At 38.3% G+C, this 17,204-nt stretch overlaps 1 protein-coding gene across 3 annotated transcripts in view; it reads left to right on the top strand.

Annotated features, from left to right (window-relative positions):
* LOC126092587 (sister chromatid cohesion protein PDS5 homolog B-B) overlaps positions 1-17,204 on the top strand; it is a 177,438-nt gene that overhangs the window by 150,217 nt on the left and 10,017 nt on the right. The window contains exons 20-21 of one of the 3 annotated variants that reach the window (XM_049908276.1): positions 2,920-3,264; positions 13,668-13,700. In XM_049908276.1, the coding sequence (XP_049764233.1) occupies positions 2,920-3,264; positions 13,668-13,700 (378 nt within the window). Of the gene's footprint in view, positions 1-2,919; positions 3,265-13,650; positions 13,701-17,204 lie in introns of all 3 variants that reach the window. The other 2 variants (XM_049908277.1, XM_049908278.1) reach the window with 2 other exon arrangements.

The following is a 17,204-nucleotide window of genomic DNA, read 5'->3' as shown; positions in this document are numbered from 1 at the left end:
TAGGTGAATATGAATTGGGGGAAAGAAATGAAAGAGGAAGCCGTCTGGTAGAATTTTGCACAGAGCATAACTTAATAATAGCTAACACTTGGTTCAACAATCATAAATGGAAGGCTGTACACATGGAAGAATCCTGGAGATACTAGAAGGTATCAGATAGATTATATAATGGTAAGCAGAGATTAGCAACCAGGTTTTAAATTGTAAGACATTTCCAGGGGCAGATGTGGACTCTGACCACAATCTATTGGTTATGGTCTGTAGATTAAAACTGAAGAAACTGCAAAAAGGTGGGAATTTAAGGAGATGGCACCTGGATAAACTGAAAGAACCAGAGGTTGTAGAGTGTTTCAGAGAGAGCATCAGGGAATGATTAACAGGAACAGGGGAAAGAAATACAGGAGAAGAAGAATGGGTAGCTCTGAGGGTTGAAGTAGTGAAGGCAGCAGACGATCAAGTAGGTAAAAAGACGAGGGCGAGTAGGAATCCTTGGGTAACAGAAGAAATATTGAATTTAATTGATTAAAGGCGAAAATATTAAAATGCAGTAAATGAAGCAGGCAAAAAGGAATACAAACATCTCAAAAATGAGATCGACAGGAAGTGCAAAACTGCTAATCAGGGATGGCTAGAGGACAAATGTAAGGATGTAGAGGCTTATCTCACTAGGGGTAGGATAGATACTGCCTACAGGAAAATTAAAGAGACCTTTGGAGAAAAGAGAACCACTTGTATGAATATCAAGAGCTCTGATGGAAACCCAGTTATAAGCAAAGAAGGGAAAGCAGAAAGGTGGAAGGAGTATATAGAGGGTCTATACAAGGGCGATGTACTTGAGGACAATATTATGGATTGGAAGAGGATGTAGATGAAGATGAAATGGGAGATTGATACTGCGTGAAGAGTTTGACAGAGCACTGAAAGACCTGAGTCGAAACAAGGCCCCCGGAGTAGACATCCATTAGAACTACTGACGGCCTTGGGAGAGCCAGTCCTGAGAAAACTCTACCATCTGGTGAGCAAGATGTACGAGACAGGCGAAATACCATCAGACTTCAAGAAGAATATAATAATTCCAATCCCAAAAAAACCAGGTGTTGACATATGTGAAAATTACCGAACTATCAGTTTAATAAGCCACAGCTGCAAAATACTAACGCGAATTATTTACAGACGAATGGAAAAACTGATAGAAACTGACCTTTGGGAAGATCAGTTTGGATTCTGTAGAAATGTTGGAACACGTGATGCAATACTGACCCTACGACTTATCTTAGAAGAAAGATTAGGGAAAGGCAAACTTACGTTTCTAGCATTTGTAGACTTAGAGAAAGCTTTTGACAATGTTGATTGGAATACTCTCTTTCAAATTCTGAAGGTGGCAAGGGTAAAATACAGGGAGCGAAAGGCTATTTATAATTTGTACAGAAAGCAGATAGCAGTTATAAGAGTCAAGGGGTATGAAAGGAAAGCAGTGGTTGGGAAGGGAGTGAGACAGGGTTGTAGCCTATCCCCGATGCTATTCAATCTGTATATTGAGCAAGCATTAAAGGAAACAAAAGAAAGGTTCGGAGTAGGTATTAAAATCCATGGGTAAGAAATAAAAACTTTGAGTTTCGGCGATGACATTGTAATTCTGTCAGAGACAGCAAAGGACTTGGATGAGCAGTTGAATGGAATGGACAGTGTCTTGAAAGGAGGGTATAAGATGTACATCAACAAAAGTAAAACGAGGATAATGGAATGTAGTCTAATTAAGTCGGGTGATGCTGAAGGAATTAGATTAGGAAATGAGACATTTAAAGTAGTAAAGGAGTTCTGCTATTTGGGGAGCAAAATAACTGATGATGGTCGAAGTAGAGAGGATATAAAATGTAGACTGGCAATGGCAAGAAAAGCGTTTCTGAAGAAGTAAAATTTGTTAGCATCGAGTATAGATTTAAATGTCAGGAAGTTGTTTGTGAAAGTATTTGTATGGAGTGTAGCCATGTGTGGAAGTGAAACGTGGACGATAAATAGCTTTCGAAATCTGGTGCTACAGAAGAATGCTGAAGATTAGATGGGTAGATCACATAATTAATGAGGAGGTATTGAATAGAATTAGGGAGAAGAGGAGCATGTGGCACAACGTGACTAGGAGAAGGAACGGTTGGTAGGACATGTTCTGAGACATGGAGGGATCACCAATTTAGTATTGGAGGGCAGTGTGGAGGGTAAAAATCGTGTAGGGAGACCAAGAGATGAATACACTAAGCAGATTCAGAAGGATGTAGGCTGCAGTAGGTACTGGGAGATGAAGAAGCTTGCACAGGATAGAGTAGCATGGAGAGCTGCATCAAACCATTCTCAGGACTGAAGACCACAACAACAACAACACCATGCAATCAGGCAATCTTGGAGGCCAGTGGTGCAATGTAAGATCCGTACACTCCTTGTGACTAGTCCACTGTCATGGCAGCTCATTGTAAAGAAATACTTCTACATGCAAGTGCTCCATTCTGTTGCCAGTTTAATTTTTAACTTGTTCTTGGGATTGTGGAGGAAGTCAATCACTAACATGTCCAGATATGTAATTTCTGAAACTGAGAATGCAAGCTGCACCAGGGAGAATCCTATCAGCAACCACATTAAGTGGCTCAAAGGTAAACTTTTAGTTTTGATGTGGAAGTTAAAATTTAACCCATTCATGTAGAAGATATAGTCTTGTGCAATAAGATGAATGTTTGTGAAGCACCTCTTACATTTGATGTGTGTAATTAAAATTTCTGTGCTGTAAAGAAGTACGTTGGAGTGAAAAATATTTCCATCACACATTTCTGTTAGTGGATTCACATTTGTTTTTAATTAGATAAAAAATTTTGAATTATTTTTTTATGAATGTAATATTTGAAATTAACAGCTAAATCTCTCTTTCTGTAGAAAATGTGGGCTGTCTGTGACTTGGCAATGAGTCTCATAATGTCAAAAACAACTAATTTTGACATGAAGGAGTTCCCATCCGAGGCTCGTATACCAACTATGTACTTCCGAAGGCATGAAGATAATATCTTTGTTAACACGAGAATCTACATACCACCAGAGCTTCAGTCGTCAGCGAAGCGGAATGTACCAAGTTCCACAAATAACACTATTGGGGCACCAATTACTAGCACAATTAGTGGTACAGGTGTGGCAGATCGAGGTGCTCGTAAAGCGAGGGGTCGCCCTACTCGACCAGTTCCATCTAATACTGGCATTGGTGCAACTGGTGAAAATGATGTAAAGGTAGGAGTGGCTGATTTGCTGTTGAAGGGAAGCTTTGTAGCAATTATTCATTGTATCTTCTAATAGCTTTTTGTCTATTCTACTCATTTGTGCATTATGATCTTGAATTGATCCTTGCTTGACTGTTGTGGTGCTTGAAAAGAAAGATATCAATGAAAAAACGTATCAGTCTGTTCAGAATGAACTAATTTCACGAAGCTGTATTTTATTAACTAAATGCCACATGCATGATTCCACCAAAGTCACATTTTATCCTGAGAGAGAGAGAGAGAGAGAGAGAGAGAGAGAGAGAGAGAGAGAGAGAGAGTGAGTGAGTGAGTGAGTGAGTGAGTGAGTGAGTGGGGGGGCGGGGGGGGGGGGTAGTGTGTTTGTGTGGGTGTGGGTGGGCGGTCGGGCACGCGCGCGCGCACACGTGTGACTGTTCTGCTGCTACTGAGTAACTTCAGTGACTGTAAACATAAAAGAATCACAGCGATCTGCTCAGGTACTTTGGAAGGAATTCTCATATTTTTTGACATGTCCTGTGCCTGATGTGGTGGACACATGCCAGATACTTGTAGCATGATACAAAATATGAAAATCAGTAGCAAGAATGTGACTTGTTTGGAATTATGTAGTACTTTTTCTTAATAAAGCATGGATTCATTAAATCAATTCATGTTTTAAAAAATAACACACTACTAAAGCCTGCTCGTTTACAAAAGGTATGAAATGATTTGCTTTAATGCTTCACATTTGCATGAAAAAGAAAAAACTGTGATGCCACAGCTATGAATGTTGTTTCAACAGTCCTTCGCAGTCACATTAAACGTTCATTATAATATGATTGGACGGATAAAAAATCTACTCACTAAGTAGTGGCAGGAGACAGCACATATAAAAATTAAGGAAATGTCGAAGCTTTCAGAGCCAGTGGCTCCGTCTTCTGGCAGAAGGGTTGAAGGGGAACGAAGAAGGATGAAGGATAAGGACTGACAAGGTTTAGGAAATGGAGAGAGTTACGGAAAAGTCTCCCAGAACCCCAGCTCAGGGGAGACTTATGGGATGGGATGAGAAGGAAAGACGGTATCAGTCTGACTGATTCAGTCTTTCCTTTTCATACTGTCCAGCAAAGTCTCCCATGACCAAGGCTTCTGGGCTACTTTTCCGTAACTCTTCCCATTTTCTAAACCTTAACAGTCCTGTTCTTTCACCCCTCTTCCTTCCCCATCAACACTTCTGTCAGAAGAAGGAGCCACTGGCTCTGAAAGCTTGCACATTTCTTTAACTTTTATATGTGTGTTCAATTTTTGTATATTTTCAAAAATTGATTATTTTAACTTTGTAGATCATCCTTAATGCACATGCCAGAATATTCAGCATTCATGCATGATGGTTTTCATGTCATACCACGATAGCTGCTGCCTAATACTTAACAGCTAATATTGTTTGAAGATGCATGCTGTGTAGTAAAATAAATGACTTTTGATGTCATCACAAAGAAAGGAGCATCACTATGTCTCTCTCTCTCTCTCTCTCTCTCTCTCTCTCTCTCTCCCCCTCTCCCCCTCTCTCTCCCTCTCCCCCCCTCCCCCTCCCTCCCTCCCTCCCTCCCCTTCTCTCTCCCCCCCTCTCCTCCCCCCTCCCCCCCCCCTCTCTTTTGTTGCCTGCCCCCCCCCCCCCCATTTTCCTCCATTGAGTGGTTGCTTGTTCACTATGACAGTAGCTACTGATCAGTAGAATGGTACCATTTCTTTGAATGAACATACAAAACTGACAATGTACTGAAACTGTTAGTAGTGGTGGGCAAAACCAAGATCTCTGTTCTGAGAGATCAAAAGGAATCAAATACATACATGTGAAGTGAGGAGAGAGCCGGCCCTGGTGGCCGTGTGGTTCTAGGCATTTCCGTCCAGAACCGCGTGACTGCTACGGTCGCAGGTTCGAATCCTGCCTCGGGCATGGATGTGTGTGCTGTCCTTAGGTTAGTTAGGTTTAAGTAGTTCTAAGTTCTAGGGGACTTATGACCTCAGATGTTGAGTCCCATAGTGCTCAGAGCCATTTTTGAAGTGAGGAGAGAGGACTTTAAAGAGTGCAGCTGGCTACAGAACAAAAGTTTACAGTGCAGCTTGGGTACAATTAATTACCCCAGCAGTCAGTCGATGATGAAACATTGGACCTCAAAAGTTGCCTTTTCGGCTGACTTAACAGTGTTTGATTAAACTGTCACTGTTACTTCTAACTAGCCATTGTGGGGCCAAAAACAAAGCTGTACATTCTGTTACTTTAAAAGTGAGTGTTCATTTCAAACCGTCAGATTTTTTTAAATTTTTTTTTAAACAGCATTGGATAAAAGAAATTCAAAAAAACGTTTGTGTGTGTGTGTGTGTGTGTGTGTGTGTGTGTGTGTGTGTGTGTGTGTGTGTGTGTGTGTGTACTGAACATTCAGTGCAACTACAGGCTCTCAGAAATTTTAGAATGGAACAAGTTGTAATGAAATTCCGTGGGATTGTGCTAAAGCAGATGTAAAGTATGCATGCTCTTGTTTTCATTGTTCCTTTTTTAATGCATCTTCCTGTGTCAATTTCTATTAAATATAACACTTAAACAAGTGAAAACTGTTGCCTAAATCACTATAGTAAGAGGCAATTAGAAACAAATACGCATCAGAGTACTGAGTAGTGCGCAACTTTTTTATATTCTGTTTGAGCAAGTGCTGTTGGCACAAGCCAGTCCACAACATGAAATACAAGACAGCAATCTTGAATGCAGTATTCAAATACTAAAGATTGGTTTTCGGGAACTTGTGAGAATTAAGAATAATTCAATCCTCAGAATAGCTACCATTAATTTATTGGCCTGCATTTGGCTTACATTTTTGGTTTTGTTCAACACTCATCTGTTGCTGAAACCTAAAGGATGTGTACAGAAATATCAGTTTTGTATTTTCATCCTTCACTATAAACTTTTGTTTCGTGAAGCAGCAGGAAGTCCATTAATGTGAAGACAATTCATAAATATAATCTTACATGCTTTGACACTAATCAGATTGCAAAAAGTCATCTTTTTAATAACATTCTCAACTAAAGAGAGATTTGTGGTGGGGGGGGGGGGGGGGGGGCACCAGCAACCAAATGTGTACAAACTGTTTCATTGCTGACTTATCAGTGACCAGATATTTGCATGTGTAGTGGGAGGTAGAGTAGGGGAGGGGTAGAGATATATAATAATGCCACAGGAAGAGTTAAAACTTGACCACTGAATTTCAAAAAGCTATTTTTGTGTTAGACTGTTGTATCTGGCTGTGCTTTTTGTGTAGAATTGTAAAATAAGAAACATATTACCAGTGAATTTCCTATGTTATACAATTTACTTGTCAGTTGGTACAAAAAATATTAACATCTCAAAAGAGTTGGGAATCTCCTATTATCTGTCACTCCACACTATCTTCTATCTCAAGGTGATGCAGAGCTTTCCAGTCATTTCTTTCTTTGTGTCATTGATCTCTCTGTTGATACCTTGAAATATTAAATATGGTCTCCAAGAATAATATGAGCACTCTCAACTCTTAGACCCACTATCATCGATGTCTGGAGAACAATTAAGTATGGTTTTCCTCCCATGAGCTCTTGAACTGCAATAATATTGTCATAGTTGAACCTAGACTGTGGGTGACATTCTCGCAGTTATGATTGATACAGTGTTTCTGGATCCTTTGAAAAATTGGCTTCCATACAATGTAGCATGTGCAAAATGTTCTTGAAGTTTGGGCAAAGTATCACGAAGTTTGATACTGTAATTTATGATAATACACATTGCGATAGAGAGAGGTACTTCCTGCTCACTTGAGTTACTGGTTTTGAGCAAGTAGTGCTTGCAGGTAATGCAACTGTTGGCTACATCCATATATCCACACTTGCAAAGGCCCTCCCCCCCTCACAAATTCAGTGGGTACTACATTCACAAAACTTTTGTTTCATCTTTTTATTTAAAAGAAATTTCAAATAAATAATTCTGTTGATTCACAAATTCATTAAGACAACTATTTAGGGTCATAAACATCTTTTGTTCATTACAAAGAATACGAGGGTCATTCCAAAAGAATTGCATGCTATTTTTGTAAAAATACAGTTTTCATTCTGCATGTGTGAAAGTTTTACAGTGTGTGGATACATTATTCCCACTTGTTTTTGAACTTAGTTCAACCTGTTCCTGTGAGTGGCGCCATCACAGTGTGTCTTCAAGATGGCTGCTACACTTGACGTCCGTCAGAAACAACGTGCTGTCATAGAATTCCTGTGCTGTGAAAACGAGACAGTGGGAAACATCCACAAGAGGTTGAAAAAGGTGTATGGAGATGCTGCTGTCGATCGCAGTACAGTTAGTCGGTGGGCAAGCAGGTTACGTGATGAAGTGGGCACAGCAATATTGAGGATTTCCTCACACGGGCAGGCCTCATACTGCACACACTCCAGACAGTGTGCAGAGAGTTAACGAATTGGTGACTGCTGACAAACGCATCACAGTGAACGAATTGTCACGCTACGTTGGGATAGGGGAAGGAAGTGTTTGCAGAATACTGAAAGTGTTGGTGTTACAAAAGGTTTGTGCCAGGTGGGTTCCCAGGATGTGGACAGTGGCTCACAAAGAAACAAGAAAAATGGTATGCAGCGAACTTTTGGAACAGTACGAGAATGGTGGAAATGAATTTCTTGGAATAATTGTGACAGGTGGTGAAACATGGCTCCATCATTTTTCACCAGAGAAGAAGAGACAATCAGTGGAGTGGCATCATGCAAATTCACCCAAGGAAAAAAAAAATCAAAACCACACCTCCTGCTGGAAAAGTTGTGGCTGCGGTGTTTTTCGATTCTGAAGGACTCTTGCTTGTGGACATCATGCCAAGTGGAACCACCATAAATTCGATCATATGTGATAACACTGAAGAAACTTCAAGCTTGACTGAGTCGTGTTTGTCCACATTGGCAAAAGCAGGGTGTTTTGCTGTTGCACGACACTGCACGGCCACATGTCAGTCAGAAAACCATGGAAGTGATCGCAAAACTCGGATGGACAACACTGAAACACCCACCTTACAGTCCTGACCTGGCTCCATGTGACTATCATCTCTTTGGGAAACTGAAAGACTCTCTTCGTGGAACAAGGTCTGAAGATGATGACTCCCTTGTGCACGCTGCCAAACAGTGGCTCCTACAGGTTGGTCCAGAATTTTAGTGTGCGGGTATATGGGCGGTGGTTCCAAGATTGCGTAAGGCAGTTGAGTGGGATGGAAATTATGTGGAGAAATGAAAATATTGTTCCTAAAGGATGTATCTACACACTGTAAAACTTTCAAACATATAGAATAAACTATGGATTTAAAAAAAAAAAATAGTGTGCATTTCTTTTGGAGTGACCCTCGTACTACAGACCTTTGTTGACTTGTCTGTCCCTCTGCGTGGACAGAGGCAAGGAGTGATCTTGTTACATAATACATTTTCTGCAATTTGTAACCTACAGCTCATTGCCCACTATGATGTTCTTTCCGCAAGAGTGTCTGAAACTTAACATTTATACAAGCCAACAACAAATATTAACTATAAGCTTTATATAGATTTCGCTAATATCAAACTAATATTTTTATCATCACAGTTGAACAGTAAGAAGTTTGTTCAAAAAATTCTGGAACATCTGTAATTTTGCGCCAATGGTGTGTTGGAGCAAATGGCAGTAGACTTCCCTTCACGTGCATATGTTTAATGTGTAACTGCTGGAAGTTTCATTATTATATGTCTGTTAGTTATTGTTCGGTGCTGTATTGAGTAGAACGTTGTGTTGCACAGTTTGCGAATTTGGAATTGGCAGAGGAGCTACACGTTGCATTAAATTTTACATGAAACTCAAGCGGGCCATTATAGAGACCAACCAAATGATGCAGGAAGCCTACAGTGGTGAGTGCTTAAGCCATACTCGGTGTTACGAATGGTTTACATGGTGTAAAAATGGCTGGATGGAAGTTCAAGATGACCCTCACTTAGAATGTCCTTTGACATGTACCAACAAAGCTCATGTTAGGAACATGAACAAAATTGTGCCTGCCAATTGAAGACAGACTGTCTGAGAGATTGCAGAAGAATGTAACATTTCAGTTGGAACGTGTCATGAAATCCTGACACAGCATCTTGGAATGCATCTTGTTGCAAGTTCATCTCACAGCTCTTGAGTCAAGACCAGCAAGACCTTTGCCTCACGATCGGAGAAGAGCTTTTGGATTGCGTGTATGAGAATGAGATGTTCCTTAAGAGAATCATAACTGGTGAAGAGATGTGGGTCTACAGTCATGATGTTGAGACCAAGGCTCAGTCTTCACAATGAGTCAGGAAAGGTGCTCCAAGGCTTTGAACAATTAGTTCACCATGAATTCATACCGCAGGGACAAACCATTAATTAATGGTACTATCGGGATGTTGCGAAGTCCGCGAGAAAATATGAGAGCAACCTAAAATGTGGTGAGACAATTCATGACTCTTGCATCGATAACGCACCCGCACATATGTCTCTGTTGGTGCATTACTATTGCATAAAAAATGAAATCACTGTGGTGCCTCATCCTCCATACCTGATCCCTGCGGACTTTTTTTATTTTTATTTCTAAAGTTGAAAACCCCATTGAAAGGACAAAGATTTGCGACAATAGATGAGATAAAAGAAAATTCACAGACAGCACTTCCTATCGTCCAGCAAGTGGCGTACCAAGACTGCTTCCTGAGTGGAAATGTCATTGAGAACAGTGTATCAATTGTGGAGGAGAGTATTTTGATGAAGGCCATGCACAATAAGTAAAAGGTAAGCATAGAAAAATTTTGTGGACAAAGTTCTGGAAGTTTTTGTACAGACCTCGTATGTTGCAAATGTAAGCATTGGATGTTGAGCATTTTCAGAACAGTGTGGGATTCTGTAATGTCCCACCTAGTCCCCCTGCAAGCAAGCAACACTATTTCACCATACGATGTATATTAAACCACAAGAAAAAAGGAAATAAATAATACATACTTTTATCCATTAAACACAGGAATAAGAAGTCAGATTTTCATGTGCAAAATTTCAGTTTTGAGAAGTAAAAGTTACTTTACGTCCTCTTTTAAGACAAGTAGCTCATACTACCAGCATTTCACTAATATGACTTCATTATAATTATCCCCTGCATCATTTTGTGAATAACTGTCACGGAATATTATTACTGTTCATCAATTGGCAATGCCAAGACTTATGAGGTGAATATTTTATTTACTTGGATTTTCATTGCCTTTCTGCAAAAATGTTAGGTATATCTTGTTGCCATGTCACTTTGAAAACACAAGTATAGCCTCTCCCTGGGTAGCATTTATATGTCCAATGCATTTTTCTTTAACAAGTCCACTTTTACGTTATAATGTAAGAACTGGGAAATAATGAAGCTCTTGGATGGAAGAATGATCTTCAAGAATCTGAAGAATGAGAGAGGAAGGAACAGTATAGGTCTCCTGGGAATGGAATGAGCAGGAAGTGCAAACAGGCTAAATCACAGTGGATCAGACACACATATTAAGATATTGACAAAGATAGTATTGCAGGAAAAATCTACGCAGCGTATAGGAAAATTTAATGTAATTTCAGAGTAGTAAATTATGAAGGTGTTAACTTTTTATGTGCAGATGGAGAATCTCTATCAAATGCAAGGTAAAGAGTACACGGAGACAGGAGTACACTGAAGACCTGTGTGGTGGAGTTGAGTTGTACCAAAGTGTAAAATAGGAGGAGAAGGAATCTTAGGTGGAAGAAATAGATGAGGTCAAAGTTTAACAGAACTCTAAATGGTCTGAGCTTAAAGAAGGCAGCAGGAGAAAATGATAAACCTTCTGAATGCTTGATACCTGTGGGAGATGGGGAAACTAGAAGGTTATTTAAGTTGCTGTCGAAAATCTTTGAAATGTGACTTTTCATCAAATTTTCAGAAAAGCAATATCAGGTATATGCGGATAAATGTGAAAACTATCAGATGAGTTCTGACAGATAAACTGTTGTCCAGAATAATAAATGGAAAAATAGGAAGAAAAATTGAAGACATAATGGATGATCAATTTGGTTTCAGGAAGGGAACTATATCAGAGAAGCACTTCTCACTTTGTGGATTATAATGAAAATTAGTGGGGGGGGGGATCAGGATAATTTCCTAGCACCCTGGAAAAGTTTCTTGGAGAGAGACTTTGACAATGTAAGGTGGAATAAGGTTGTCACACTCCCTAGAAGACTGGGGCTAAAATACAGAGACAGACAAGTAACCACTGAAACTCGAAGTGGGAATAATAAATGGTTGGTCAAGAAAGACAAGTTAGTGTTAGGAATGGTTGTTCGACTTGCTCCTCAAAAAAGCAGTGAAGCAAGTGAAAGAAAATTTCAGAAACAGTAATAAAAGTGCAAGGGGAACAGGTTCCAATGCTAAGATTCACAGACAGTGTAGTCTGTCTAGCCAGAGGTAGGGAAAATGTAGAAGACTTGTTGAAATGAATGAAACTGCAAAGGTGGTGAAGAGTAGTAGGAAGAAAAATAATGACTTTTTTTGTGTCAACAATTTGAATCAGGCAGTAGGTGATATATTAAAAAATTCTCCCCTCCAGGAAGCAAGATTACACAGGATGGTGAAGTGCACAGTATTAAATAGTCATAAATATTTAATGATTTTAATCTCATTCAATCCAGATCCCATTTTTTTCCTTCCTCAGAGTGAAATGGGTACATGCTTGCAATAAATCATTCTTTGGGATTGCACTTGCAGCAAAATTATTACTAAGAGGCTTCTATTGTATTACCTCAATGGGTCCTAACCATGTAATCTTTCTTTATGCTTAAAATCCTTTTAAACTGGGGACAAGTAAGTGGTGAACCAAAACCTTGCAGCATGTTTCCTGGTCATTTGTTTACAGTATGAATGCTTAATGCTTTTTTAATGCATTTGTGTTTGCTTTGCTTTATTGCCATTTTGTGAGAGAGTGGTGTGACGTGATAATTTTCAAAATTTACAAACCTCAGTATTGTAAATATTATGTAACCTTAAAGGTTTACATATGCTGATCATGCTGGTTTTTAATAATTTGCTGGAAACATCATATTCACTGGAAACATTACCTTTTCATTTGTAATCGAGAATAAGTAAATAAAAATGATAGTAAAGTTAAACTGCAAGTCACATTTACATGGCAGGTCTTAGTTTTTGGGCCACAGTTCTTACATAGAGAAAACTAAATTCAAATTTTCCTACAATATTGTAGCTATATTTTTTTATAATTATGATAAGAAAAGTTTTTGTTGGAGTATAAATAATGGAAGAAATAAAAATAACAACTCGTCCACCGCAAAGTTGAGACATTGAGTCATCAACATGCACAAAACAAGACTTGAGAAAGTTATCATTTGGACAAATCGAACTGCAGAGCATATAGAATATGCATACATCTGCATTGCTACATTGTCCTGGCACTGCAGCTAAGTTGGGGTGAGGCACTATATCAGCTGGTGTGGATAAAGTGAAAAAGGAATTGGAGAACAGGAGGGAGGTTGGGGAACGATGGCTGGGAGGGAGAGGCAGGAAGCACATGGGATATGAATGTGTCACTGATGAGCTCATTCTGGCCACAAGCAGTGGCAGGTGTGTGCAATGGATAATGGTGTGGAGAACTGGAATAATGCTGTCAGATGGGACAATATAGCCATGCAGATTTATTTGTGTTTGTGTGTCTTCTATTAGCTCTGCAGGAGAATTCGTCTGAAAGAAAGGAACGTTTTCAGGTTTGTTTATGTGCTTGTCAGTGGCTCAGTTCCGCATGAGTTGTTACCTTTACTCCTCCCTTTATTTTGTATATTTTTGTGTCAGATGATCCATTTCTCTTTATCTTGTTCTGTCACAGAACACGGGAAAGCACCGTTAGCTGCAGATTGACATAAAACTTTTGAGACTGAGTGCTATGTGGTGTTCTGTGGAAGCTATTTTTGTGGTTTCAGCAGAGTGCACGTAATAAAATGCAGAGATATTCTCTGCTTTACCTGTGAAATGAAGACAGAGTTTCTTCAGTTTTGAGCAGTTTAACATGGCTGTCAGTAAAATTGTAATTCATCAGCCTATTTTATGATGAAGATGTTGTATCAAATACAACCTGCATTGTACTGTACATTGCTTGTGTTACTATGTTCAGTTCCATGTTTCCATTAATGTAAAGCTTCGTGTGCTCAAGTATTTTAAAATGTTTAATTCTGTTCCAATGTAACTGTATTCATCAGTATTCATGATACCTCTGTCAACGTTTTCTGTTGATGCTACTCCTTTAAAAACATAATAATTTTCTTTGCACATGACATATTTACTGATTTCAGTTTTTTCTTACACGCAGCTTGAAGCACCCATCGAATGCATTGATGCAGAGGTAATTTATTATGAGAGCTTCTTTATACTTACACAATAGAGGCCTAAAAATATGATTTCTGATATGTTTGTTTTATGAAATAAACAAATATTTTTCACATTCCTCTTAAAGGCTTTAAAATAAAATGACGTTCATGATCATTTTGTGTGAATATACTCTATATATAATTACAGTATTGTTAGTGTGGTACTGTAAGTGTTTTAACTAAGGAGTAAACTGCATTTAACAGAATTCATTAGTTAAAAGTAAAAATCTTGCTTTTCAGTAAACCTTATTTTTATTTTGGGGTATCTTAACCTTCAGATTCTTTATGTAACTAATGAAATTGTATCCTGAAAACTGAGATCATGTGTAAAACTTGCTTTTCCCATTTAGGTGTTACATGCATTCCCAGTTCTTTGTCAACATTATCAGTAAACTGTTTGTAATTAAATATACCAAGCGAAGTGTGCACTGGTTCTGCATCCAAATGACCACTCTACAACTAACTCTTAAGTGTTTTTTTTCTGCAGAGGGTTTATAGAACCATTTTCAGACTATTTTTTTACTATTACTAAATGATGGGGGGAAAACGAACACACAATTTTTTCTGTGCAAGCTCTGATATCTCTAATTTTAATATGATGGTAATTTCTCCCTATGTAGGTGAAAGTCGACACAAATGTTTTTGCATCTAGGGAAGAAAGTTGGTGCTGAGAATTTCGTTAACAGATCTCACCACAGTGAAAACACTTTTGTTTTAACGATTGCCATCCCACTTCACGTATCATATCTGTGACACACACTTCCTTATTGTGCAATAACGCAAAATAAGGTGCCCTTCTGATGGTTCCAATTTAAGTTGTTCATAATTGTAATCACTAGGTATTTAAATTTGTGCGATATGCTTGTTTTATGAAGTAACGAAATCTTTTCTGCACACTGCAGTCACATTTGGGAGGACAGCAGTTAGAATCCCAGTCCAGCCATCCATATTTTAAGTTTTTTGTTTTTCCCTAAACCACTTATGGCAAATGCTGGGATGGTTCCTTTGGAAAAGACATGACCTGTTTCCTTCCCTGTCCTTCGCTAATCCGAGTTTGTGCCCCATCTGCAGATATGTTGTATTTAACAGGACATTAAACCATAATCTTTCTTCTTTCCTTTTGAAAGTGTTAGAAAATATTTTCAAACAGTTACTGACATGAACTACAGTGAAGATTTTGTTAATTTCTTATCTGCTGTCATATTTATTTACTTATTCATTTAATCCTGAAAATTTGCTTGACACTCGGTGATTGCTTGATAAGTTATGATGGGCACATTGTGTCAATTAAAATTAAAGTGAATTGTGAGACGATGATGATGATGATGATGATGATGATGATGATATTTTTTATGTTGTAGTTATTCAGTCTTGAAGAGTGGGTTGGGGCAGCTTGCCACAGTAGTCTATCCTATACAAGTCTCTTCACCTCTGTGTACCTACTACAAAACACATCTGCTTGAACCCTGTTTACAGTGTTCAAGCCTTGGTCTCCCTCTACAGTTCCTACACCATACCCTTACATCAGTTACCAAATCAGCTATTCCTTGAGGTCTCAGGTCATGTTCGTCAACCTAGCTTTTATTTTAGTCAATTTGCACCATAATTTTTATTTTCTCCGCAATTTGATTCTGTACCTTTTCATTAGTTATCTGATCCACCCATCTAATCTTCAATGTTCTTCTGTATATGTTTCAAAAATCGCTATTCCCTTCTTACCTGTTCTGTTTGTCAACTTTCAGGCTACACACCAGTCAATACTATTAAAGGAAGTTTCTTAATATGTTAATTTATATTTAATGTTAACATATTTCTCTTTTTCCGTAATGATTTTCTTGTTAATGCTGAGTGTACTGCAATTTCATGTAAAGCACTTTCCGCAGTGTAATTACTGCAGAAGTTTAGTGCACATATTCTGCCACTACTGCAGTATCTTTTGCTTACTGCCATACAGAAATGAGGTTGACATAATCTTTATTTTTCGAAATGCAGTGGCAAGGAGAGGAAATTTTGTCTATTTACAGTCCACTGTGATGAGTATTTTTGTTGTGTTTCTTTTTTCATATAGTCTTCATTAAGAATGTTTTCCATGGAGTAAGATAGTATATATAGTAATTTTTCCAGTGTTCATATTTAGTGCATTAATCTTCAGAAATTTGGTACACTTGTGTTCCTTTTTTGTTTGAGAAATTCATACTAATCTGCAAATAGCCTAACAATTGTATTAATTTCCTTTAGTTGCCCATATCATGCAGCTGGACAGGAAAACTACATGAATTTTGGAAATGTGATTGTTTTTTAGTTGTTGTAATAAATTTATTTGGAACTGAATGAATATGAAAACAAAAATAGGAAACGAGATGTAAGCTGTTATGTTAACTTCACAATATAATTTTTTTTGCTGTGATCCATAGAAAATTTTGTCTAGTTATGTATCATTCCTTCTGTTCAAGGACAATAATATTTGTTATTTAACTTAATGTGATTGTATAGATAAAAAATCTACTCACCAAGCAGCAGTAGGAAAATGCACACTTATAAAGGGATTTATTTAAATTTGTAAGCTTTTTGAGCCATTGACTTCTTTTCTGGCAGAAGTGTTTAAGGAGAGGGAAGAGGACAGGTGATGTTTAGGAAATGGGAAGAGTTAGGAAAAGTCGTCCAAACCCCAGGCCAGAGGAGACTTTCTGGACGGAATGAGAAGGAAAGACATTGTGAGGGACTGCACCGTGTAAGACTTTCTTCTCACCCTGTCTGGTAAGTCTCCCCTGATCAGAGGTTCTGGGTGACTTTTCCAAACTTGTCCACTTCGTAAACCTCAAGAGTCCCTTATCTTTACCCTTCTTCCTTGCCCTTCAACCCTCCTGCCAGAATGAAGAAACACTGCCTCTGAAAGCTTGTAGATTTAAATACGTTTATGGGCGTGTGTTCCTCTGCTGCTGCTTGGTGAGTAGATCTTTTTCTTCTATCGAATTACATTTATATTTCAAAAATTGAGTTTTATGATTTAATTTTATTGTGTAAACTTTTTTATCTGTGCTTGTTCTCAATCAAACAGTATTTTTGCAAATATGATAGCATTTATGTTGTATTCTGTGTGAAATGAGAAAGGTTGGGGACACAAAAGAGAGTAAGTAGAAAAGTAACAGCAATTTCCAATAAAGAGAGCAAAGAGTATGTAACATCAGAGACACTGTATTGCTGATTACATTGCAAATGAAGTCACAAGCAGTAAGAAGTATTTTCTAGAGAGACTGAAACAACACCTTTGACACTGAATACGCTGATATTTTCAAAAATGGTTTCAGCAGATGATCAAGCAAACATATGGTCAGAGTACATAGGACAAACATGCAGAAACTTCAAAACCAGATATTCAGAACGTCTCAAAGTTTTAAGAAGCAACAGCTCTAGTACCACATTTGCTGACCACCGTATAACCCACAATCACCACCCAACTAAAATAGAAACAGACTCAA

This window comes from Schistocerca cancellata, chromosome 7, assembly GCF_023864275.1.
Source record: "Schistocerca cancellata isolate TAMUIC-IGC-003103 chromosome 7, iqSchCanc2.1, whole genome shotgun sequence".
Taxonomy (NCBI): Eukaryota; Metazoa; Arthropoda; class Insecta; order Orthoptera; family Acrididae; genus Schistocerca; species Schistocerca cancellata.
Note: the sequence above shows the minus strand (reverse complement) of the source record. Positions and strands in the feature narration are given on the sequence as shown.